The 26,142-nt window shown below is 41.7% G+C and overlaps 1 protein-coding gene across 2 annotated transcripts in view; it reads right to left on the minus strand.

Moving 5' to 3' along the window:
* ALOX5 (arachidonate 5-lipoxygenase) overlaps positions 1-26,142 on the minus strand; it is a 195,086-nt gene that overhangs the window by 41,186 nt on the left and 127,758 nt on the right. For both annotated transcript variants that reach the window (XR_005554610.1, XM_039326022.1), the window contains exon 11: positions 6,606-6,727. Coding sequence is in view for 1 of the 2 variants with exons in the window: in XM_039326022.1 (XP_039181956.1) it covers positions 6,606-6,727 (122 nt within the window). In the remaining variant the exon portion in view is untranslated. The remainder of the gene's footprint in view (positions 1-6,605; positions 6,728-26,142) is intronic.

Raw genomic sequence — 26,142 nt, forward strand, 5'->3', positions numbered from 1 at the left:
GTCTTTCATCTGCTGGTTTGGAGGGCTGCCCTGGATCAAGCGGAAGAGCTACCGCCCTCCTGCAATCCAACAGGGATCCCCTCCTTGCTGGTCGCCCCTACAGGGCAACTTTAGACCCTTTCCAGGGTCCCCCAGCAAAGCAAAACTGAACGCGGAAGACAGAGCTTGCCTTCCAGATGTCCATATCGGCTGCCTCGGCAAACCGCAAATCTCTCTAGGTTCTGTCTTAAGCCCAGTACTCTTCAACATATTAATCAATTATCAAGATGAGGGAGTAGAAGGGGAGCTCATCAAATTTGCAGATGACACTAAGCTGGGGGGGAATAGCTAACAGAGATAGAATCAGGATTCAGAAGGATCTTAACAGATCTGAATACTGGACCCTATGCAACAAAATCATTTCAGTGGTAAGAAAAGTAAGGTCCTAAACATAGGCAAGAAAAACCAAATGCACAGATATAGAATACATGGTATCTGGCTCAGTAGTAGCAACTGTGAGAGGGATTTAGGTGTCCTAGTGGACCACCACTTAAGTATAAGTCAGAATGTGCTGCAACTGTCAAAAAGCCAATGCATTCCAAGGCTGCAAGATTATGTGAAGTGATAGTACCACTTTATACTTCACTGGTGAGTTCTTGTCACAATATAAAAAAAGAAATTGATACCCTTGAAAGAGTGCAGAGAATTAAACTATGTGAGGAATGGTTAAGGGAACTATGCATGTCTAGCCTATCAAAGAGAAGGATTAAGAATGACATGATAGCTATCTTCCAGTACTTGAGGAAGACTTATTTTCCAAAGCACCTGAGGCCAGGACAAGAAGTAATGGGTGGAAGCTTGTTAAAGAGAGATCCATCCTAGAACTAAGGAGAAATTTCATGGCAGTAACAATTAATCTGTGAAATGGCTTACCTTCAGTAGTTGTGGGTGCACCATCACTAAAACTTTTCAAGAAGAGATTGGGCAGTCAGAATGTTATAAGACGGGGGTGTCAAACTAGTGGCCCGCAGATCGGAGGCATCACATGCAGGCCACACCCACCCCGGCTCCGCAAAGGCAAAAAACATTGTGATACATCACGCTATGTCATGTACACACACACACACACACACACATACACACACACACACACACATATTGAATGATATCCATAAAAATACGACTCCTGGGCATGTTTATAATATAAATAAAATACGATCACCAGGAGAATTTAGGAATAAAAAATACTTTATTAAAAACCGCCGAGCTTTCGTTGGGGACTCCCAACATCATCAGGGCTAAAAGCCAGTAAACAACGATGACTCAAATAGGTTTGGCTGACATTTGTACCCGGCTCTTGGACCGCGTCACTGGCCCTGTGTTCCAGATGTTTCTGCGAATCGATGTTTTCCCTCTGTTCTATGTCCTCTTTTCTTTTCTCCTTATTCCTACGAGTAATGTTTATGCAGACGTTATATGTTTGGGCACCCATACACTCATCCCCCACCCTGGCATTCTCTATGTCCACCGTCTTCCGTTGTTCTATCTGTTTACTGCGCGAGTGAGTGTTTACTCCACCTCTCTCTCCTCCTTCTCCCCGCCTCCATGTCATATGTTCCTCATTATTGCCGTTATCAATGTTTCTCTTGCGAATAGTGCGTGTGCAAGCGTTGTGTGCCCGAGCCTCCATACTCCCCCTCCCCCTCCTATATCCACCATCTTTCGCTGCTGATGGCTATCGTTTCTACTCAAGACGGGCTTAAAATACCTGTCCTGGAGGGAGTTAAGCTGCTGGTGGGAATACCCTTCATCTGTGATTGTTTGTCCCTTCACAGATCCAGGTGAAAAGTTACTCCCCCCCTTCCCGCAGCGTGTATGGATGTTCATTCCGCTTTCTCCTTTTTCTCTCCCCCCCCTTTTCTATATCGTGCGGTCCTCACTGTCACCATCCATAACATCGGATTCCAAGTTCTTCTTGCTGGATCTTCCAAGTTCTCCACTGCTGTTGTCAAGCTTCAAAGGTGGGGGTGTATCGGGATGGTGTTGGTGAAGACGCGGGTCCCCCATCGGTGGGTGCTTGCATGTATTTGGCAGCGGTGAACTCCTCAGTTGTTTGATGAAATGGCACTGGCATTGGTTGAGTGCTGTGGAGATGTTCCTAGTACGCTGGGAATTGATTAAGACCCTGTGTACTCGTTTGGGGTGGGGATCAGGTACCTCGTCACAGCTACAATCCTGTAGGCATCGGCCAAACCGCTTGTGGCGATTGGAGTGGTAGTTAGAATCCCACTTCCTCAATGCTTGTTGAGCTGGATGTAAATCGATATGACGGTTGATTCTCTGTTAGAGAACCAAGCCTCTTTCAATAGCCGGCCTCCTTTAGTGGCATCCTCAGACATAATGCGTGTATTCTCAAAGTCAAATTGATGGCTATGTTGTGCCATATGCATTCCATATTTGGAAGTAGCTTCTTATGGCTAATTTATGTTCATGTAAGTGGGTTCTTAAACGCTTAGTTGTTTCGCCCACATAATTGCCATCGCAATTTTTGCAATTGATTTTATAAACTATTGCTGATCTATCCATGGCAAGAAGTGGGTCCTTAGGGCACATGACTTTGGACCATAGTGTCTGATTAGGTTTGTGAGCCACTTCTATCTTATAGGGGGCCAGCAGTCTAGCTGTTGCTTCCGAGATGTTATTGATATAAGGTAGAGAGATGCGTGTTTTTTGTGATGATGGTTCCTCTCTCCACCGATTGTCTCGGGGGTGTGGTGTGGTGCTGTGCCGTCTGATAAATCTCATAGGGTACCCATTCTGTTGGCAAATGTGGAAGAGATGTTTCCTTTCTTCCTTTTTAAACTCCTCAGTGCTGCATTATGCCTGAGGATGCCACTAAAGGAGACCAGCTATTGAAAGAGGCTTGGTACTCTAACAGAGACTCAATCAACCGTCACATTGACTTACATCCAGCGCAACAAGCATTGAAGAAATGGGATTCCAACTACCATTCCAATCACCACAAGCTGTTTGACCGATGCTTACAGGGCTGCAATCATGATGAAGTACCTGATCCCCACCCTGAACAGGTACATGGAGTCTTGGCTAACCCCCGACGCATCAGGAACACCTTTGTAATGCCTCGCCAAGTCAATGTCATTCCGACGAACAACTGGGGAATCTGTCGTTACCAAGCACACGCAAGCACTCGTCGATAGAGGACCCATGTCTTCTCCAACACCACCCCGATGGACCCCCACCCTTGAAGCATGATGGCAGCAATGGAGAGTTTGGGAGATCCAGCAATACGATCTTGCAATCCGATGCTATGGAAGATGGTGACGAGGATCGCACAATGAAAAAAGGGGGGGAGGAGAAGAACGAGAGGGTGGAACGGACGCCCATGCATGCTGCGAAAGGGAGGGAGGTGGTTTTTCATCCAGATCCGCTGCAGACGAATAGCATTCCCACCAGCAGCTTGGCACCCCCTGGAATGAATATTCTGAACCCGTCTTGAATGATAAGGACGACCATCAGCAGCTGAGGATGGTGGATGCAAGAGGGGGGAGGGAGAATGTGGAGACTCGGACGTGTAATGCTTGCTTGTGCACTACTTATAAGGGAAACATCGATAATGGCAACAGCGAAAAACATGTGACGAGGGGGGAAGGAAGAGAAAGAGGTGGGGTAAATACTCGTTCGCGCAGTAAACAGATAGAACAACAGAAAATGGTGGATATAGAGAATGCTAGAATGAGGGATGAGCGCATGGGTGCTCAAACATATAACGCCTGTACAAACGTCACTTGTAATAATAGGGGAGTGAGAAAAGAGGATATAGAACAGAGGGAAAACACCGACCCGCAATCAAAAGAAACACGGAGATATAACTGTGATCCCAGTGGGAGTTATAACAGTGATAGAGGAGAATTAGACACCCCTAAAGTAGATAACGGGAGGGGGAATGGGATGAGAGCTAATGCCATTGGAAGAAAGGAGGATGAAAGAGTTTTGAAAGAGTTGAGTGTCAGCAATAAAACGGTAGGAGGAGCGATCCGGAAGAACGATAGAAGGAAATGCAAGGAGAGTAACAAGGAAACATCTGGAACACAAATTGACTGGCCAGGACCAGTGACGCGGTCCATGAGCTGGGTACAAATGTCAGCCAAACCCATTTAAGTCATCGTTGTTTACTGGCTTCTTAGCCCTGATGATGTTGGGAGCCTCCCAACGAAAGCTCGGCGGTTTTTAGTAAAGTATATTTTTATACCTATATTCTCATTTTTATTTGTACTATATATATATACACACACACATACATACACACACATACCACTTGTGGTATAAGGTCTCCTGATCAAGAAGGAGTCTGGTAGTATATTTTCTGAATAACAGATCTTATTAAAAGGCATGAGCTTTTGTTAGTCAGAAAAGATTCTATTGGTCTCCTAATATAGTAGATAACATTTTTAGCATCAAACTTTTATTATAAATTATTTATTAAATTTATATGCCACCCATCTCATGGTTAGGTGACTCTAGGCAACTTATAAAATCAAAACATTAAAACACTGAAACATTAAATATGAACATTTATACAGATTAAATACCTGAAAAACCAGAATACAATGGGATGGGGGTGAGATCTTTCTGGTCCACTAACTACCTCCAACATGGAATGTCCCCATTAGAGCTCCAGGCCATTTGGCAGGCCAGATTTTGAGTCTGTTTAGGAAAGACCACAAGGGTGGATCTCAACTCAAAGGGATGGGAGTCACAACAGAAAAAGCCTTTCTTCTGGGCCTTGCCCGCCAGAATTCTTTGATCTACAGGGTTCACAGCATGCCCCTTCTGCCAAAACAACTGGGGTGAGCCAATCCCATTAGGCTGAGACAGTTCCACAGGTAGACTGGATCCATGTCATAGACTTTAAAGGTGATAATTAATACTTTGAGTGGGATTCAGAAGCAAACTGGCAACCAATGCACCTCGCAATTCCCCCATCCAGATCCCCAAAGCCTCCAGCCACCATAAAAAAACAATAACAGCAACATTTAGGTCACCTGGGATAGAAATATAAAGCATACTGATGATGCCTCATCCCATGCTGGTGGATGATCTCACCCGGAAGTTTCATGTAGATATTAAAACGGAGTGGAGAGAGTACTGAACCCTATAGCACACCACAAGTGACTATGATTTGGAACTTTGATCCTATTAATCCCAATCAGAACCAGAAGAGCTAAAACAGCACAAAACTGTGCCACCCACCACCAGATCCTGCAGCTGGCCCAAAAGAATACCATAGTTCAGTGATGGTGAACCTTTTAAAGACTGAGTGCCCAAACTGCAACCCAAAATCCATTTATTTATCGCCGGGTGCCAGGTGGATGTGGCCCACTGGGTGGGCATGGCTGTGGTGGTCATGGCAGATTGGGTGGGTGTGGCCAAGGTGGGCGTGATCACCTTGATGTTCATAGGGAGGGGCTGTGGGGGCTGGGCAGGGTTGGGGGAGATCCAGGGGGTCTCTGGCAGGTGGAGCGGTGGGCAGGAGGTTCATCCTGTGGGGTAAGGCAAGGCAAGGCAGGGGTTCCATTGTCACAGGGCAAGGTGAGATGGGCCAGAGTGGCTGCTGCCTACACACAGAGGCCAGCGAGCGCATGGGTGCTGGGATGCATCTGGCCATGTGGGACCTCAGCGAGTTAGCAGGCGGCTGGTTGAAGAGGGATGGTTGCCATCTCCGGGGCATGGCGCATGTGCCAACAGAGAGGGCTCTGAGTGCCGCCTCTGGCATGCGTGCCATAGGTTTGCCACCACTGCCATAGTTGACGATATCAAAGGCTACTGATAGGTTAAAGAGAGCAAGGATGGATGCACTACCACTACCCTGCTCTCACCAAAATCATTGATAGGTGGACCAAAACTGTTTCTGTCCCATAATCAGGCCTGAAACCAAACTGGAAAGGGTCCAAAAAATCTGTTTCATCCAGGACCCTCTGAAACTGCCAAGGGAAGGTGATAAACTGTATAAAGTTGTGCAAGCAGGTAGAATCTAATGATGTTTGTTTGAGGAGGGGGCAGATCAAAGCCTCCCTAAACGGTCCTGGAAACATCCCATCCTGTAGTGATGTGATTATCACTGCCTGAACTCACCTGGAGGTTACTGTTGTGGAAGCTTTCACCAGCCAGGAGGCACATGGCTCTAAATGACAGGTAGTTGCACTGACAGCATCAAGGACTCTGTGCACTGTATCAAGTCAAACAGGATCAAATTGTTCCCAGATAACCAGATAAGTACACTCCCCAAGCATTCCTCATAGACTTGTTCCCTGCTTGGATTCCAACTGAGATCCAAGAAACTTTGTCATTTATCATTTTGATATACATTGTTCCTATTCCATTGTTGCCAATGAAATATTCTTAATATTTTTAAAAAATATATATTTATTTTTAATTTTTTTCTCAGGTTTCCATTTTTGTCAGAAAAGGAAGAGGCTTGTTTGTTTGAAATGTATTAAAGAAATAAGCTATAGAATTGGTCCAAAGAAGGAAAGTTCTATTACATCAACTTAAGTGCATTGGAACACAAAACAGAGAACTGGACTGCAGTAGAAGTTGTACATCACCTGAATCCTTGTTGCCCCTCATCCCATATACAAAGATGTCCTTCACAAAAGCCTGGAGTTCCAAGTCTTCACACACTGCTTCTTCACTTCCATAATATATGTTAATAATATCTGTTGCAAAACTTCAGAAAATATAAAAGAAAGTTAATGAAAGTGTATACTGTCACTTTAATTTTCAACCTTCTCCAATTAATAACTTTCATCTATGTGTGAAAACATGTACACATACATTTTAGTGAAAAATATTTCTAGCATAATAATCTCAACTTTACAAAAAATACTAACTTCTCAGAAGCAAAATGGATAAAAGATTATTTGCATGAATACAATTGTATGCATGTATGTTCTCATCAGCATAGGTTCACCATGAAATAAAAACATGTACAAAGGCTATCCTACCATTTTGGATTTACCTGTCTCAAGAGACAATGTATCTGTTTTAACAAACAAACCCATACTGGCTTCTAGTGATTGCCTTGTTCATTTCTAGGTGCTCACAAAGCTGCTGCTTATATTTCCCAGGATTTCCCAGGTGATGATGTCAAATTCACTGGTCTATAGTTTCTTGGATCCACCTTTCCCCCCCTTTTTAAAGACTAGAATCACATCAGCTCTTTTCCAGTTCTCTGGCAGTTCTCCTATATTCTAGGAACTCTGAAAGATTTTGTTCAGTGGTTCTGAGATCACATCTGTCAGCTCCTTCAGTACCCTAGAATGTAAACAAACTAGTTCCAAGCGATTTGAACTTGTTTAAAGTGGATAGGTATTCTCTTATCAATTTTATTGCCTATTTTGACCTGCATTCCTGTTCTGTTTCCCACAGTGTTCCTTTCGATAGGTTGGGCTATTTTTTCCTTTTAGATGAAGAGATGCAAAGTAGGAATTAAACTAGTGATGGCGAACCTTTTAGAGACTGAGTGCCCAAAAACCGCCCCAGCCCCCAGCCCACCCCCACTCTGCCCCCTACCCTGCCCGCCTTCAGGTCCACCCACCACCTCCACAGCCCGCTGCAGATCGCCCAGGCGGCCCTGCAGTGCCATAGCGGCCACGCCCTCCAACCACATCATCTGCATGCGACGGAGTGCAAGGGCGGAGTCTTGTCCCTGCTGCCTGGCTGCCATGTCCTTGGTTGTGCTTGTCTGCGTGGGCCACGCCTGGGGGCGACTCTCCTCCAGGGGGGCTGCTGGTGAACTGATCATTTCCTTAACTTTCTTCTTGCTCCTTACATATTGAAAGAAACTGTTTTATTATTTTTTGCATATGTTGCAAATCTTAATTCCTTCTAAGACTTAGCTTTTTGGACTCCAATGCTGCAGATTCAAGCTATTTGCTAGTATTATGTTTTAGTAACATGTTACTCTTTTACTCTTTCCATTTTTTATACATCCTTATTGTCCCTCAGTTTGTCAGAGAGCTCTTTATGCAACTTTGATGGTCTCATTTGATGGTCTTTCTTGTTTTTTTCCCTCTGGTACTGTTTTGATTTAGTCCTTTATTATCTCATTTTTCAGAATTTCCTGTGCATCCTGAATTGTTTTTCCTTCTAGGATGTCCACCTATAGAATCTTTCCTAAACACTCTCTTAGTTTGTTGAAGTCAGCTCTCCTAAAACTAAAGCACTGGTCTGAGTTAGTTCAGTTACCTGTGCCTGCATTAAGGTGAATTCTAGTATGACATGGTCGCTCTGCCCCCCCCCATTCCTACAGCTTCCACTCCTTTAACCATTTCATCCCTATTAGTTAGGATTAAGTTCAGTATAGCTGACCTTTTATTACCACCATTACATTTTGGTTGTCAGCTGGACATGTCAGAAACCTATTCAATTTCACACTCAATGTAGAATTTGTTTAGAAATTGATGTCAGGGTAGTTAAAGTCACCCATTACTACAGCAGTGTGATTCTTGTACATTTCAGCCAACTGAGTAGCAAAAAGTTCATCTGTTTCTTCCACTCGGTTGGGTAGTATACACCTATAGCAATGTCATTTCTTTTTCCTTTAATATTCACCCAAATATTTCAAGAGGGCTTTCATCCCTAGTATTGTGTATTTCTGTTCAGGTGTAGGAATTCTTTATATACAATTCCTACCCCTATTTTTGAATTGGTTCTGTTTCTTTTGAACAATATATATCCTAGTGGAATATCAACTAGATTCCTGGAAAACCTAGCAAACAATTTTGTCTCCCAAAAAGTAGAGAGAAAAATTAGAGGTCAGCCATACTGGACTTAACTCTAATTAAAAGAGATGAAATGATAGAAAGCATTGAAATTACAGGAACCTTGGGTGGGGTGGGGTGGGGAGGTGACCATGCACTATTGGAATTCAACATTATGCAAGCACAGACAATAGAACAAAGTCAAACTAGAGTCTTAGACTTTAACAGAGCTAATTTCAATAAATTTAGAGTCTGGGAAGGATTCTACGGATGACAAAATGACTAAAGTAAAAATAACAACAACAGAAAAGCATCTTTCATCATATAAAAAAACAAGAAAAAAGTCAAGGAAATGATTGGTCCATTAATGAGAGAAAATGGCAACAAGATGATGAGCAGCAGGGAGAAAGCAGAACTGCTTAACTCATTTTTTTCATCTTTCTTTATACTAAAGGGAAAAAAAACAGTCCAACCTAACAAAAGCAGTACCATAAAAGAAAGATTAGGTATACAAGTTAAAATAGACAAGAAAATAATAAGAGAATACCTGTGCATCCTAGATGAATTCAAATCACCAGGACCAGATGGATTATACCTCAAGGTTCTGAACAAATTGGCTGGCGTGATTTCAGAACCACTAAACCATATATTTCAAAGATCCTGGAGCATCAGGGAACTACCAGAAGGCTGGAAAAGAGGTGATGTAGTTCCCATCTTCAAAAAAAGAAAAGAAAATAGATCCAGGAAATCACAGACCTAGGTAATTCAGTAAAATCAACTTCCCACAAACTGGCAGGAGCATGGCTCCGCCTAAGCTTGCCCAAGTGGAAACCCAAGTGGGGTTTTGCTGGATTGTTTTTCTGACAAACATCACATTGCCTGACCACAATAAGAGCTTTTTTGAAGATTCCAGGACAAATATAGTTCTTTATGAGGAGTTCGGCCATAGCCTTGGAGTTCCAATGTGTACTTGCATGTAATTCTCTCAGGAGGGCCCACAATTCATACACTGAGAAGTTTTTTCCCCATTTTTTCCAATCAATTCCCCTAATAAACAGCACCCATATTATACATTCTGTGTCTATCCTGTAAGGTATACAAAGGAGATGGCATAGGCAAATGGGAAAGAATGAGTGCACAAACATACCAAGGGAAAAGGGGACCTGAGGCAGCAGACATGGCAATGCAGTCTGCCAGGGCATTTCCCTGGCTGTGTTTACTTTCATCTTTACCATGGGCCTTTACACGTATAATGGCTACCTTGCTGGGAAGCAAAACAACATCCAATAATCTCAGTATTTCAGATCCATATTTAACAGAGCGCCTTACACAAGGGACTATGTATGTTTACAACACCAAAAGCAAATTTACTGTCTGTAAAAGTATTAACAACTGTGCCTTCTGATAATTCTAAGGTTCTGGTCAAGGCAATGAGCTCAGCCTTTTGGGCTGAAGTTCACCCAGGGAGGGCTGCTGCTTTCAATACTTGGTCCAAAGTGATCACAGCATACCTAGCCATTCTTTTTCCCTGGCACATGAAGCTGCCGCCATCTGTATACAGGTCCCTATCTGCATCCTTAAATGGCCAGTCAGCCAGATCCAGATGACCAGAAAACACCTCAGCGATGGTTCAGACACAATCACGAGTAACATCTTGTTCCAGTTGGAGAAGAAAGGTGGCCAGATTGAATCTGCCACTCCACTTTAAGTGTACATGCAGATTATAAAGAAGGGCTATTTGATTCTTCTCAAGGCGATTGGCTGTTAGCCAATGGCGTCTTTTGATTCTAGCAGGTCCTGGATGGAATAAAGAGTCTCAGTGACAATGATGGTGCTCAGTAGTTTTTAATAAAAGGATGATAGCTGCAGCTGCATGGAGGCATGCAGGCTATCCCTGGGCAATGAGGTCAAGTTGTTTAGAGAAGTATGCGACTGGGCACTCCCAACTTCCAAGGGTTAAAACACCAGCAGCCACCAGGAATTCTGAGGGCTTGCATTAAAGAAGTTTTGATACTGTCAAACACCATCTGGTAATCATTTGTCCATTCAAAAGAGTCCCTATCAGAGCCTTTTGTAGCTTCATGCAGGAGCTTTGTCATTAAAGCAAAATTGGGTATCCAATTGCTATTCTCAAGAAACCGTGTAGCTATTGTTTTGTTGTAAGTGGTTTAAGAAGACAGCCTGGATCTGCTCCTGTGAGGGCTTCCTAGTACCATGAGATAAATGTAACCTAAATATCTTTTTTTAAAAAATATATTTTAGTAGTTTTTTTTAATTTTAACAAAGAATACTTTAGACACACCGTGGTGTTTGGGTAAACAAACAATTCAAGGTGAAAAACGTACATAAAGAGCTCAACTTAATACATTCACTATCATCTCTCTATTTCTCACAAATAACATAATAGATTTAATATATTCCATTTCTAGCTTAAATTTCTGTTACTACTCCACCTGTTTTAAAGCTTTATCAATTTAAAATTACCATAATAAAATATTGTTTTACATCAACAAATTATCACTTCAAGTATCTCTACCATGTATATTAAAGTTTTTAATCTCTCTCAACCTTCTTCTTATCACCAATCTCATTCATTTCTTTTTCCAGTGATAACTAACTTAATTAAAAAAAACAATGTTAAACCTTAGTTCCTTTCAATTCATTACTCAAACTTCAAATATCCAGTTAGTTATCATACCTTATCAGATCATATTATTATAGGCAAAAATCACCTAATCAATTTAAGCGCTTCAAAATTACATTCTCATGACTGAACATTTTTTTTCAACTCCAGAACATACATACATACATACATACATACATACATACATATATACATACATACATATTCTTAAGAATGCTAAAAACAAAAAGGTGATTCCTGGGTAGACTCATGTTTAACTAGCAAAAATGCAAGAACACCAGGAAATATAAAACTATAAAAAGTTTTAATAAGTTAAAATACCAAGCTTTCGCCGGCAACTGCCAGCATCGTCAGGGTAGCTTCCAGTTATCTTATTGTAACCCCCGTTCTCCAATGTTGCCCCACTAACTTTCATTTTCTTATCAATGGGAGCATTTCCAATGGCATTGCTAGGGCTCGTAACATCTTTAGGTTGACTGCCACTCTCCTCTCCACATAGAGTCCTTGGTATGGTGATCGTCCCCTCTATCATCTTCAGGGGGAGGGAAGGGGGCCTGAAATATGCAAGGAGTAAGAAACCGAGAATTGGAAAACCTGCCCCCTTTCCTCCCCCTCAAGACGATAGAGGGGTCGACCACCATACCAAGGACTCTATGTGGAGAGGAGAGTGGCAGTCAACCTAAAGATGTTACGAGCCCTAGCAATGCCATTGGAAACGCTCCCATTGATAAGAAAATGAAAGTTAGTGAGGCAACATTGGAGAACGGGGGTTACGATAAGATAACTGCAATGAAATCTTGTGATGTAGGAGAAAGCAATGAGATGGCAACTGTGAAAAAGGACTATGGAAAGAGGGAAGGTGGGAGGAGAACGAGGAGGGAGAGTATCAGGAAGGAGGATGAGGAAAACAAATAGCGAAAATGTACAGGCTCCCCCAATCCACAGCCACATGAGGAGGGGGGTGGGGACATAGATACAAACAAGGAAAGCAAGAAAATAACGATCAGCAACACGGAAACTACGATCAGAGTGCAAGTGGATTGGCTGGGACCTGTAACAAGGTCCAGGGGCCGGGCGCAAAGAACACCATATCCATAAATAGCCTCTCCCATCGACTGGAAGCTACCCTGACAATGCTGGCAGTTGCCAGCAAAAGCTTGGTATTTTAACTTATTAAAACTTTTTATAGTTTTATATTTCCTGGTGTTCTTGCATTTTTGCTAGTTAAACATATATATATGTTTCTGAGGTTTTCGCGGGTATTTGTATGTAGGTCTTTGGTTGTTCGGGTTTTCTCCCGCGTAAAATTGGAAGTGTCTTGGCGACGTTTCGACGAAGTCCCATTAGTCATCTTCAGGCTGGTGCTTTCAGCTTCGTGCTCAGCAGCACAAAGCACGAAGCTGAAAACACCAGCCTGAAGATGACGAATGGGACTTCATCAAAACGTCGCCAAGACACTTCCAATTTTACGCGGGAAAACCCGAACAACCAAAGACTAATACATATATATATATATGTAGGTCTTTGGTTGTTCGGGTTTTCTCCCGCGTAAAATTGGAAGTGTCTTGGCGACGTTTCGACGAAGTCCCATTCGTCATCTTCAGGCTGAAAACACCAGCCTGAAGATGACGAATGGGACTTCGTCGAAACGTCGCCAAGACACTTCCAATTTTACACGGGAGAAAACCCGAACAACCAAAGACCTACATACAAATACCCGCGAAAACCTCAGAAAACAAATATATATGAATGATTGTATATTTTTTATCCTTAATACAATCCATAAAGCCAAGGTTCTTTTATCCAAACCATTCCATACAACAAAAAAGCATCTAACTAATTTAAACACATATGTATATAGTTATAACTGATTTAATTAAGAGAAAAGAAAAAAGAAAATAATAATAATGTTAAACCTTAATTCCTTTCAATTCATTACACAAACTTCAAATTCCATCCAATTAATTATCATACCTTATCAGATCATATTATTATACACAAAAATCACCTAATCAGTTTAAGCACTTACTAATTTAAACATGCATGTATATAATTGCATTTTTCCTAATTCTGGCTCTAGATCACTATCCTTAAAACAATCCATAAAATCAACATTGCCTTTTACTCCATTAAACATTTTTAAATTTCTTTTTCAGTCTAATTCTGGGTTTCTTTCTATGCCACCCGGGCTTCCATAAAAGCGCTTCCCTTTCAACCAGTAAATCCATTCTTGATGCTTGTAGTAATCTTTGGGAAAATGTACGCCCCTTCCTCTGCAATAAACATATTTTTTCCCTTTCAACCAATAGGTCAATTCTTGTTGCTTGTAGTAATCTTTGAGAAAATAGAAATCTCGTCCTCTGCAGTAAATGTCTTTTTCTGTTCTCCTTGCAATGTAGTTGCTTTGTATTTTGAGGTCTTAGTCTTTGCTTCTTCTGGTTCTCTAAGTTGCTGAAGAAAGGATTGTCAGATGAAATAAATTCCACTTCTATCTCTGTAAATTCCTCTTCTGGTACATTTTGATTTATGCCATGATCAGTTATAACCTGGACATCGGTTTGAGCAAATGTAGTAGAATCTCTGGATCTTAATTCCAAAGTACAGTTTTTAAATGTAGCACAAATTTCTGCAGTGGCCTCATAAATCTTTTCCAATATAAGTGCACAGTTCAGTTGTATCTGAGGTTTCTCCATTTTAATATTAATGCTTAAAAGGAAATCTCTTTTTCTTTTTTGTAAAGGCTTTGTTTAATGTAAAAACATCCATCCCCACAGCTTCACAGGTGTACAGCTTATCTTTAGTGTTTTCAAATTCAATAGAAGAGTAAACAAAGTTGCAATATTAAATTTTCGCCACTAGATGCCCTCAGTGAGTTAAAAAGGTCTTCCAAAAATCAATTCTTTTTTTCTGTCTTTTAGACAGAATATATATAAATAGAAATAGTAAAGTTCTTAAAAAGAAAGGAGAGAGAAAACTTTTTCCTTCTTTTTTTCCTTTTTAGTGTCCAAATAAAAATAAAATATAGTCTTTCAGTATTTGTAAAATGCCTTTCTTCCCAAAAAAAGCAGAAGCCGCCTTTCCAAGCCAGGGAAATAATTTCAAAAGCTCTTACAGGTACACAAACGAAAAAAGGCAGAAAAGAGAGAAAAATAAGAAAAACTTCTCACCCAGATTCACCACGGGGCACTCAAAGCTTAGATGTTGTCTGACTTACGGTCTGAAGTGGCAGGGCGATCGGCCATTTTACTGGCCGATCTTCTCCGTCGGCCCTCGGAGATTCGTCCGGACAGCTGGAGGAGCTGCCTCTTCTCTTCAGCCAAATAGCAGCCTCCTCGATGGAAGTCGCACCCTCCAGGGCGACTTTGGACCTGTATAAGGGTCTACCGATGGAGGGAAACCTAGTCAATGAGGAGAGAAGTCTCCCCATACGACTAGTGACGCCGCGAACTGGAACCAGAAGTTGTAACCTAAATATCTGACTTCCTGCTTAACACATTGTGCCTTAGCATGAGAATTCTTCTAGCCATAGTGGCAAAGGGAGTTCAATAGGGAAACAGAGTTCCGAAGATAATCATCCTCAGAAGGGGTAGCCAAAAGCAGGTCTACATATTGCAACATAACTGCAGTGATATTAGCAAGTGGCCACCATGTGGCCAAATCAGTGGCCAACACATTCCCAAAGATAGTCGGGCTATTCTTAAATCCCTGGGACAAAAAAGTCCAGCAAAGTTATCTATGTTGCCATTGAAAGACAAAAAGGTGTTGGCTCACAGGAGCCAAGGGGACATAGAAGAAAACATCTTTAAGATCAATAACTATATATCATATGAGTTGAGGGTCTAACTGACTAATCAAAATATAGGGATTGGGGACCATCTGATGCAATGTAACTATATTTGATTGATGGTGCACAGATCTTGAGAGAAGTGGTAAGAGCCATCAGACATTTTGACTGGCTGGATCAGTATGTTATAGGGGCTAACAACCTCCCTAATATGGTCATAAGTGAGGAAATTATTGATTATAGGTTCTAGTCTCTGTAAAACCTCCATACCAATGTAATACTAACATATAGAGACCGGTTGTCCATTGGCTAATAATGTTATTTCCGCTGGGGATGCATTCATAGCCTGTCCGGGGATTCCAGACTACCATACCTCTGGGTCTACTAGCTGTTCCAATAAGTCATGAGGTTGGGGAACAATATTTACTGGTGAAGCTTGAAGGACCATTAAGTACCAGGCTTGTTCTAGGAGAACTGAGAGTTCTATAAGGTGTCCCTGGAAAGAGATGGTAGCTTGTAACTTAACAAGTAAATCCCAGCCCAAAAGGGCCATTAGAGTAAAGCAGGAATTGCCAATAGAACATTCTAGAGCAGTGGTTCTCAACGTTTGTGTGACGGCGACCCCGTCACACAAACGTTCTGCGCATGCGCGGCGCCGCCCCCTGAGGGGAGAAAATGGCGGATCGCCTTCTTTGGCGACCGCCCAAAAATGGTCGATCGACCCCAAATGGGGTCGCGACCCATTGGTTGAGAACCGCTGTTCTAGAGGATCAAGAATAGAGGCTGATAATGTTGTACCACCAGCTCCAACTACTTCCATGTTTTCTGAAGAAGAATGCCCCAATGGACAGTTAAGTATTGAGTGTGATGCTCCTATGAGAATCAAATAGGGTACTGGTCTCCCTCAGACTTGGAGTTTCACTACGGGTGCAGAGGGAGCTGTTTCTGAGAGGGCTGGGAGACAAAATCTCTCTGCCCCTGATGCCCCTAGAATTTAGAATGGGACCGTGGGTAGCACAACCTATGGGTCATGGAGCAGATTGGGTGTCATGCCTCCATCCGAACCTGACTCTGAGGACGACATGGAGTTCCCTGTTGAGGCCCAAGAGGGGGTGTCTGTGGCTTCAGAGAACTGTGGGGAGGAACAGGCTGAAGCAGGCCAGGGCCCTTCAAGTTTGGAACAGGGAAGGCAGAGCTCAGGCGAGGAGCAAAGCCCCTCCCCACCAGATCCCAGAGCAAGGAGAGCAGAAAGGAGGAGGGAACAACGGAAGCAGGCTCACTTGGTCGGGAGGAGAGCGTCACGCCCCACTTCACAAGTCATACCTGGGGAGTAGGTATTTAAGGAGACGCTGTGGGGTGGGGCATTTGCCGGGAACAAATATGAACTCTTGTCATGTGGGCTCTTGTACCTGGACTCTTTGTATTTTGGATCAAGTTTGTTTCCTGCTGAGTTTTTCTTGTTGTCTTCAGTTTTGCAGTTTGCAGGTTACAGGCAAGCTGGGTGTTGAAAAGATCATACTTCGTTATCTGTTTTACTTTAAAGAACTGTTTAACTCTGTTGACTGTTTTATTGAACTTGTGCCAGCATATGTGGGGGCTGTTGGGTGAACGTTGGCAGTGCTTACAAAAACAATTATTCTGACCAGCTAATTGCTTTGCCTCTGTTCGGGGCCCTTGGTCATCACATTGGGGGTGCAAAGGACACTCCCTGCTCCAGTGGCCAAACTTCTTATATATGCGGTATTGATCCAGTTTCAAGGCAAAAGGTTGTAGCTAATGTCCTTGAGCAACCGGAAACATGGGAATCATGTCCCTACCTTGAGGAGTCCCTCCTCAGCCACCTCTTCTGTGATAACCCCATCCTTGCCTCTATCTAAGGGTCCTTGATGAAGAGCTTCAGCAGGAAGGATAATGCTGTGTTTTCCTTCCTTCTTGGCACCTCTTGCTTTGGTCTCAGATCTAGCCACACATACTTTATGAACCACTCCAAAAGTTTTTCCATCATCTCAGAGGCAGTGCATCAAGCTTCTGTAGCTTGTGTCTAATATCAGGGGCACTCTGGCCAATAAAAAGCATATTCACCAAATGGTGGTTCTGTGGGGCCTCTGGATTTAAGTCACTCTACTTACGAAAGGCCTGATAAAGGTGCTCAAGGAAATCAATTGGGCTTTCAGAGGGCAGTTGATAAACAAATCTTGCCCTAATTTTTCTGTTTAAGAACAGCAGTTTATAAAGGGGTTACAATTAGGTCCTGAAATTATTTAAGGAGTTCATAATCTGAACTATCATAGCTGTTGATAGACCACTTAGGATCGATATCAGGAAAGAGAGACTTTTTCTCCTCAGCCAATTTTTTAGCAGCAGCTACTACCAGACGCTTCTCCTTAGCTGCAAGAAAAACATATAGAATAGAATAGAATAGAATAGAATAGAATAGAATAGAATAGAATAGAATAGAATAGAATAGAATAGAATCTGGAAGGGACTTTGGAAGTCTTCTACTCCAGCCCCCTGCTGAAGCAGGAGAACCTATATCATCTCAGACAAGTGACTGTCTAGCCTCTTCTTAAAAATCTTCCAGTGATAGAGCGCCTATTGCTTAATTGTCCTCACTGTCAGGAAGTTTCTCCTTAATTCCAGGTTGCTTCTCTCTTTGATCAGTTTCCAACCATTGGTTCTTGTCCTGACCTCCGGTGCTTTGATGAATAACGTGACCCCCCCTCTTCTTTGTGGCAGCCCCTCAAATACTGGAACATTGCTATCATGTCTCCCCTATTTCTTCCTTTCTTTAGACTAGCCAAACCCAAGTCCCACAGCCGTTTTTCGTATGTTTTAGTCTCCAGGTCTTTGATCATATTTGTTGCTCTTCTCTGATTTTTTTTCAAACTCTCAACATCTTTTTTGTGATATGGTGACTAAAATTGGCTGCAGTATTCCAGGTGTAGTCTTACTAGGGTTTTATAAAAGTTTTATAGCCTGGAAGTCTGCCCAGTTAGGTTTATGGAGTGTGAATAATGGAAAAACTAGATTGGCATATTTGTGTGGGGCTTCAGTGTAGGAGCCAAGCCAGTCCTTAACTCTAGATTTACCCTGTGTCGAGCCCAGACGTCTATGCCAGTCGCACCCTTTGGACAGTCTATTGGGCCACAAGAGATCCATCAACCTCCCTTGCAATGTAAACACCCCTAGTCAATGGCGTGGACACCTAGCCAAACGCAGTGTAAGACTGTGTAAGAAATATATATATATATATATATATATATATATATATATATGTATGTGTGTGTATATATATATGTATGTGGAATGAATAAAGCGCGTTCACCAGGAGAGTTTAAAGTTAAAATACTTTAATTAAAGTATTTTACTATATTAAAAGGTTGCCAAGCTTTCGTTGGGAAAACTCCCCAATATCTTCAGGGCTGAGAGACCGTTTCCAACAAGGTGGTTTAAACGGGTTCCATAGATGTCTGCGCTTGGTTCCTAGACCGTGTCAGCATTCCCCGCTGAACAGCTGATAGGTGGGAGGGGGAATCGGAGTAAAGATTTCTTCTGTCGTTCTCTCGAGCACTTGTGTTCACATCTCCGTTTGAATCATCCTCCTCCATCATGGTGTCCTCCATGCTCATCTTCCCTCGTAGGTCAATATTCAAGTTAAATCCCCCCCATTTCTGTGAGCAAAAGTCTGTTGGTATTTGGGCAGATTCCCCGCTCATGTTACTTTCCCTTTTATCAAGCGAATGGGTCATCATCACATGTTTTTTTTTCCCCTCTCTGTATGGGATATTCACTTTTATTATTATTATGGGTAGTGCTAAATTTAGTGGTTCTATCCTCAAATTTCTTTAAAAAAAAAATGTGATGACGACCCGTTTGCTTGATAAAAGGGAAAGTAACATGAGCGGGGAATCTGCCCAAATACCAACAGACTTTTCCTCACAGAAATGGGGGGGATTTAACTTGAATATTGACCTACGAGGGAAGATGAGCATGGAGGACACCATGATGGAGGAGGATGATTCAAACGGAGATGTGAACACAAGTGCTCGAGAGAACGACGGAAGAAATCTTTACTCCGATTCCCCCTCCCACTATCAGCTGTTCAGTGGGGAATGCTGGCACGATCTAGGAACCAAGCGCAGACGTCTATGGAACCCGTTTAAATCACCTTGTTAGAAACGGTCTCTCAGCCCTGAAGATGTTGGGGAGTTTTCCCAACGAAAGCTTGGCAACCTTTTAATATAGTAAAATACTTTAATTAAAGTATTTTAACTTTAAACTCTCCTGGTGAACGCGCTTTATTCATTCCATTTATAATTATGCCCGGGAGTCGCATTTTCACCATCATTATTGAATATATATATATATATGTTTTCTGAGGTTTTCGCGGGTATTTGTATGTATGTATGTATGTATGTATGTATGTATATATATATATATATATATATATATATATATATATATATTCTCATTTCTACTTAGTTACATAAGAGAAAGCTAACAAAAGCAGATAAAATATATGTCTTTCATAGTACAAAGCAGATATGGTCACAGGCATAACCACAGGCTTGTGGTTTCTTATGGAACTTTCCACATACTTGAAGGCCTGCTGAGGCCTGAACTTTAATTCTGCCATCTCAAATATGTCCCTTTAAACCAATCTTCAAACCAATAATCAAACTTATCAGATTCCTGATCAACTCTGACATCAATACCTGGGAAGATTCTGGAAAAGATAATCAAGCAACGAATCTGTGAATACCTAGAGGCAAACAAAGTCATAACCAGAAGCCAACATGGGTTTGTCAAAAACAGATCATGTCAGACAAATCTTATCGCATTCTTTGACAAAGTGACAAAATTAGTGAACCAGAAAAATGCTATAGATATAATTTACCTTGACTTCAATGAGGCATTTCATAAAATAGACCACAACCAACTACTTGAAAAGATAGAAACAAGTGAGTTAAATAGCATCACTACCAGATGGATTCGTGAGGCTGATCAATCTCACTCAACCTGTAGTCCTTATTGCAGGGGTTCCCAATTGGGGGGTGGGAGACGATATTTCAGGAGGTGCGAAAACTTGAGTTTTCAAAATTATAGTGTATAAGCATAATCCGTTGCTGTTATTTTGAACTTTTGTAAAGGGTGCAAGATTATATCAGAATGTTCTAGGGATGTGGGGTATAGAAAAGGTTGGGAGCCACTGCCTTAATGAACTACATCTCCATGGAGGAAAGTAAGCAGTGGGGTACCCCAGGTTCTGTTTTAGACCTAGTACTCTTCAGTATCTTTATAAATGATTTAGATGAGGGGACAGAAGGGGAACTCATCTTTTCTTTAGACTAGTCAAACCCAGGTCCTGCAGCCGTTTTTCATATGTTTTAGTCTCCAGGCCTTGGATCATCTTAGCTGCTCTTCTCAGAAAAAGTTCAGAGAAGTACAACTAAGATGACCCAAGGCCTAGAAACTAAAACATATGAAGAATGGCTGCAGGAATTGGATTTGGCTAGTCTAAAGAAAAGAAGAAATATGGGTGACATGATAGTAGTATTCCAGTATTTGAAAGGCTGCCACAAAGAAGAGGGGGTCAAATTATTCTCCAAAGCACAAGGACAAGAAATCAGTTGGAAACTGATCAAACAAAGAAGCAACCTGGAATTAAGGAGCAAGTTCCTAACAGTGACGACAATTAACCAGTGGAACACTTTGCCTTCAGAAATTGTAGGTTTTTAACAATAGACTGGACTTGTCTGAGATGGTATAGGTTCTCCTGCTTGAGTGGGAGGCTGGACTAGAAGACCTCCAAGGTCCCTTCCAGCTCTATTCCATTCTAAATTTGCAGATGATACCAAACTGGCAGAAATAGCCAACATTCTAGAACAGTGGTTCTCAATCTTCAGAGACCGGCGACCCCGGTCATGAGCAGGCAGCGCGCATGCGCGGCAGCGCCCCCTGCGTGGCGTGCATGCGTGGCGGCACCCTGTGCAGTGTGCATGCGCGGCGGCGCCCCCTGCACCGCCCCCTGCATGGCACGCATGTGCGGGGCCGCCCCCTGTGCGGCACGCATGAGCGGCACCCCCTGCGCCGCCCCCTGCGCGGCACACATGCGCGGCGGCGCCCCCTGCGCCGGCTCCAAAAAAATGGTGGATCGCGTTGTTTGGCGACCCCTGTGAAATGGTCGTTCGACCCCAAATGGGGTTGCAACCCACAGGTTGAGAACCGCTGCTCTAGAAGATAGATACAGAAGGATCTTAACTGAATACTGGACCCGAAGTAACAATGGTAAAATTCAATGGTGAAAAAAATAAGGTTCTACATTTAGGCAAAAAACTCCAAAAGCACAGGTACAGTATAGGTGGTATCTGGCTCAATAGCAGTAACTGTGAGAGGGATCTTGGAGTCCTAGTGGATAATTACTTAAATATGAGTCAGCAGTGTGCTGAAACTGCCAAAAACCAACATAGTCCTAGGCTGCATTTATAGAGGGCTAGAATCAAGATCACACAAAGCATTAGTACCACTTTATAATGCTTTGGTAAGACCACACTTGAAATATTGTGTCCAGTTTTGGTCACTATGATATAAAAAAGATGTTGAGACTCTAGAAAAAGTACAGAAAAGAGCAACAAAGATGATTAGGGGACTGAAGGCTAAACTATGAAAAATGTTTGCAGGAACTGAGTATGTTTAGTTTAGTGAAAAGAAGGACTATTGGTGACATAATAGCAGTGTTCCAATATGTAAGGGCTGCCACAAAGAAGAGGGGGTCAACCTATTCTACAAAGCATCTGAAGGCAGGACAAGAAGCAATGGATGGAAACTAATCAAGGAGACAACCAACTAGAACTAAGGAGAAATTTCCTGACAGTTAGAATAATTAATCAGCGGAACAACTTGTCTCCAGAAATTGTGGGTGCTCCAACACTGGAGATTTTAAGAGACTGGTTAATCATATAATGGGAAATGCTATATCTCAAATTAGAGGTGAAGTGAAAGAGCTTTTAGTGGAGAATAATAGTATTTTGAGGCAAGATATAGTTTTGGCTTTAAAAGGACTTGGTTCTGTGGTTGAAAAACTGGATTCTCGAGTTGAAGAAGTTGTAGATAAAGTGGAGGTGTTGGAGGAAAAATTTGAAGGAATGGAAAAAAAGGTGGAGATTTCACAAGATGAAATTGTTATATCTCAATATAGAGAGATGGAATTTGCTTTATGAATCAGAGGCCTGAGAGAGGATATGCAACAAGATCTGAGAGAGATGGTAGTAAATGATTTTGCTGTAATTTTGGGCAGAGAAAAAGAGGAAATATCCAGAGAAATTGAAAAAATATTTAGAGTTAACTCCTGGGTTGCAAAGCAAAGAAACCTGCCAAGAGATGTGGTAATTTATTTTGGGAAAAGATCTTTGCGCAATGAAATCATACAAGCTTTTTACAATAAGAGGTTTCAGATTGCTGCACAAGATGTTATAATTTTAAAGGAGATCCCATCTAAAATTTTAAGAAGAAGAAAAGAGTTTGCTTTCTTAGCAGATGAACTTAAAAAAAGGCAGATGCCATTCAGATGGGATATTCCGATTGGAATAGTGGTGAGCCATGCGGGGACACGTTATAGACTTACTACTGTTTTTAAAGCAAAGGAGTTTTATACTTCGGTCCTGGGAGCACGCTCAGCACCACCTATTATGTTTAAAGTCTTGGATGGGAAGGAGGTTGAACAGCAGTCTGAAGAAGCTGTATTGATGAAAGCTGGAAAATCACAGGCTGAGTGGTTTCAACAAGCTGAGATGAAAGAGCAAAGAATGACTCGGGCAGCGCATAGACGTAAGGAAAAGGAACAACAGAAGAAAGATGTTAAAGAAGTTCCACAAGAATTTGCTTCTGAGCCTGTGGGAGGAGCAAGACCTAAGAGATCTTCGGTACAATCTTCAATGGCAGATCTTCAAGTAGTCTTCTCCAGGCTTTTGGATGAGGGAGATGGTAAAGCTCCTGACATGGAATGCTAATGGCCTTAATTCCCCTCAGAAGAGAAAGAAAATATTTCACTATTTGAAGCAACATAATAATGATATTATTTGTTTGCAGGAAATGCATATTATCTCTAAGGATCAAAAATATTTAGTTAATGCTCGATTGGGATCTCATTTTGTATCCTTTGCTCTTGGGAAAAAAGGGGGTGTAGTTATCTATGTTAAGCAAAATTTATCAGCTAGTTTAGTAGATTCTGATCCTCAAGGGAGATATGTTATGATTGAAGTGGGATTGTATGGTAAGAAAATACTTATAGTAGGGTTGTATGCACCAAATCAACAACAGGAACAATTTTATAGGTTGTTACATCAAAAACTGATTTTATTGGATTATAGATCCGCTTATTTAGCAGAAATGGCAAAAATTTCAGCTTTCTTGAAAGATCAATTGCAAGAGAAGTATCTTGGTGTGGAAAAGATGGATAAATTTTATACAATACAAGTATGATATAAGAAAATATCATCTAGCTTTCAAATAATTTATATTTAAAGTTCAAGATATTATTTAGAGTTCAAGATATTATTTAGAAGTGTAATTATTATTATTCTTTAATTTTTTATTTTTTTATTTTCTTTTTCCTTTTTTTCTTTTTTCTTTCTTTCCTCTTTCTGTTTTTTTTATATATAATGGAGTTAAAGTATTTTACAATTTGTTTATTGAGTGTAATTATATTTGTTTAAGGTTTATTTGGGTTTAAAACGTTTCATCTTTTAAATTCTAGTTAAGCCTGTATTCAGCTTTGGGAAGAATGGGGGAGGGTTTCGGGGTGGGTTGGGAGGGATCGGGGAAGGGGTTTTTATTGTAAAATCTTAAAAATTTTTAATAAAAAAGAGACTGGTTAATCATTTGTCTGAAATGGTATAGGGTTTCCTGCCTGAGCAGAGAGTTAGAGTAGAAGACCTCCAAGGTCCCTTCCAACTCTGTTATTTTAGCAGTATCCACTCTAAATGAGTTTTAATCACTAGGACCTGATGGGTTACCTCCTGGGGTTCTGAAGGAGCTGGAAGATGTGATCTCAGAACCACTGAATAAAATATTTTAAAACTTCTGGAGCACTGACTGAATACTAGAGGACTGGAAAAGAGCTGATGTGGTTCTAATCTAAAAAAAAAGGTGGTGGGGGGGAAGTGGATCCAGGAAACTACAGACCAATCTGCGTGACATCAATATCTGGGAAGATCCTGGAAAAGATAATCAAGCGGAGGATTTGTGAGCATCTAAAAATGAACAAGACAATTACTAGAAGCCAGGGTGTTTTTGTGAAAAAGTAGATCATGTCAAAGTACAAAAGGCCTGGAACAATCCAAAGGCTATCGGGAATTGAAAGCGGCAAAACCAGAGGGGGGGGGGGGAAAGAAATGCAATAGCAGCAGCAGCAACAGAGACACTTGGAGCCACCGATCTCTCAAGCTGAGTGGCCGGCTGAGAGGAGCAGACCAGACAGAGCAGATGAGCTGGCCAGAAAGCTGAATGGCAGGCCTGACCAGAGCAGAGATGAGCACTGAAAGACAGAAGGGAGCAGGCAGAGAAAAGAACAAGAGGCCAGAACAGCGAGCAATGGAAGTGAAGGCAACAATTAAGTTTGAGGTCCCAATAGGAAGGGAGGGAAGACCCCCAGTAAAGAATAAAAAGGAATTGGAGCTCAAAAACCTTTTTTAAAAATAGAGGGAATAAAAGGATAAATAAAACTAACATAATAGTAAGAAGGTTAAATAAATAACAAGGTAGAAAAACAAGCACAAATAGGCAGAAAAAAGGATAGGGGAAAAAATAGGCACCTAGAACAGAGAAGGAAGAAACAAGGCTAACAGCAAAGCATATCCACCAACCAAAAAGAGGGATTTTCAAACAACAAACTCATGGAACAGGCGACTGATACTATTGTGGTATGAAATACATATTCCATGTATATGCTTATGCCCAAAGAATACCCAAATTATACATGCATTAGATGTAAACTATATGAACTACTCCCCTTTATGGATTACTGCCTTGTCGTGGCGAAGAGGCTTGCATAACTCAATGAAGCTATAAGCTATGCCGTGCAGGGCCACCCAAGACAGACAGGTTATAGCAGAGAGTTCTGACAAAATGTGATCCACAGGAGAAGGAAATGGCAAACCACTCCAGTATCTTTGCCATGAAAACCCCATGGACAGTACTAAAAGGCAAAAAGATATGACGCTGGAAGATGAGCCCCCCAGGTCGGAAGGTGTCCAATATGCTACTGGGGAAGAGCAGAGGGCTAGTACTAGTAGCGCCAGAAAGAATGAAGCGACTGGGCCAAAGCCGAAAGGATGCTCAGCTATGGATATATCTGGTGGTGAAAGGAAAGTCCAATGCTGTAAAGATTTATTCTCCATAGGAACCTGGAATGTAAGATCCATGAATCAAGGCAAGTTAGACGTAGTCAAAAAAGAGATGACAAGACTGAACATCGACATCTTAGGAATCAGCGAATTAAAATGGACAGGAATGGGTGAATTTAACTCAGATGACCATCAGGTATACTACTGTGGGCAAGAATCCCTCAGAAGAAATGGAGTAGCCTTCATAGTCAATAAAAGAATAGGAAAAGCAATACTGGGATACAATCCCAAAAATGACAGAATGATCTCAATTCGAATCCAAGGCAAACCATTCAATATCACAGTAGTCCAAATCTATGCCCCAACCACTGGTGCTGAAGAGGATGAAATTGACCGGTTCTATGAAGCACTACAGCACCTTATAGAATTAACACCAAAAAATGATGTCCTTATCATCATGGGGGATTGGAATGCTAAGGTAGGAAGCCAAAAGATAACCGGAATAACAGGCAAGTTTGGCCTTGGAGTACAAAATGAAGCAGGGCACAGGCCAATAGAATTTTGTCAAGAGAATACGATGGTCATAACAAACACTCTTTTCCAACAACC

The sequence above is a fragment of the Crotalus tigris genome, unplaced genomic scaffold (genome assembly GCF_016545835.1).
Source record: "Crotalus tigris isolate CLP2741 ecotype Arizona unplaced genomic scaffold, ASM1654583v1 scf7180000024339.11422700, whole genome shotgun sequence".
In the NCBI taxonomy this organism is placed as follows: domain Eukaryota; kingdom Metazoa; phylum Chordata; class Lepidosauria; order Squamata; family Viperidae; genus Crotalus; species Crotalus tigris.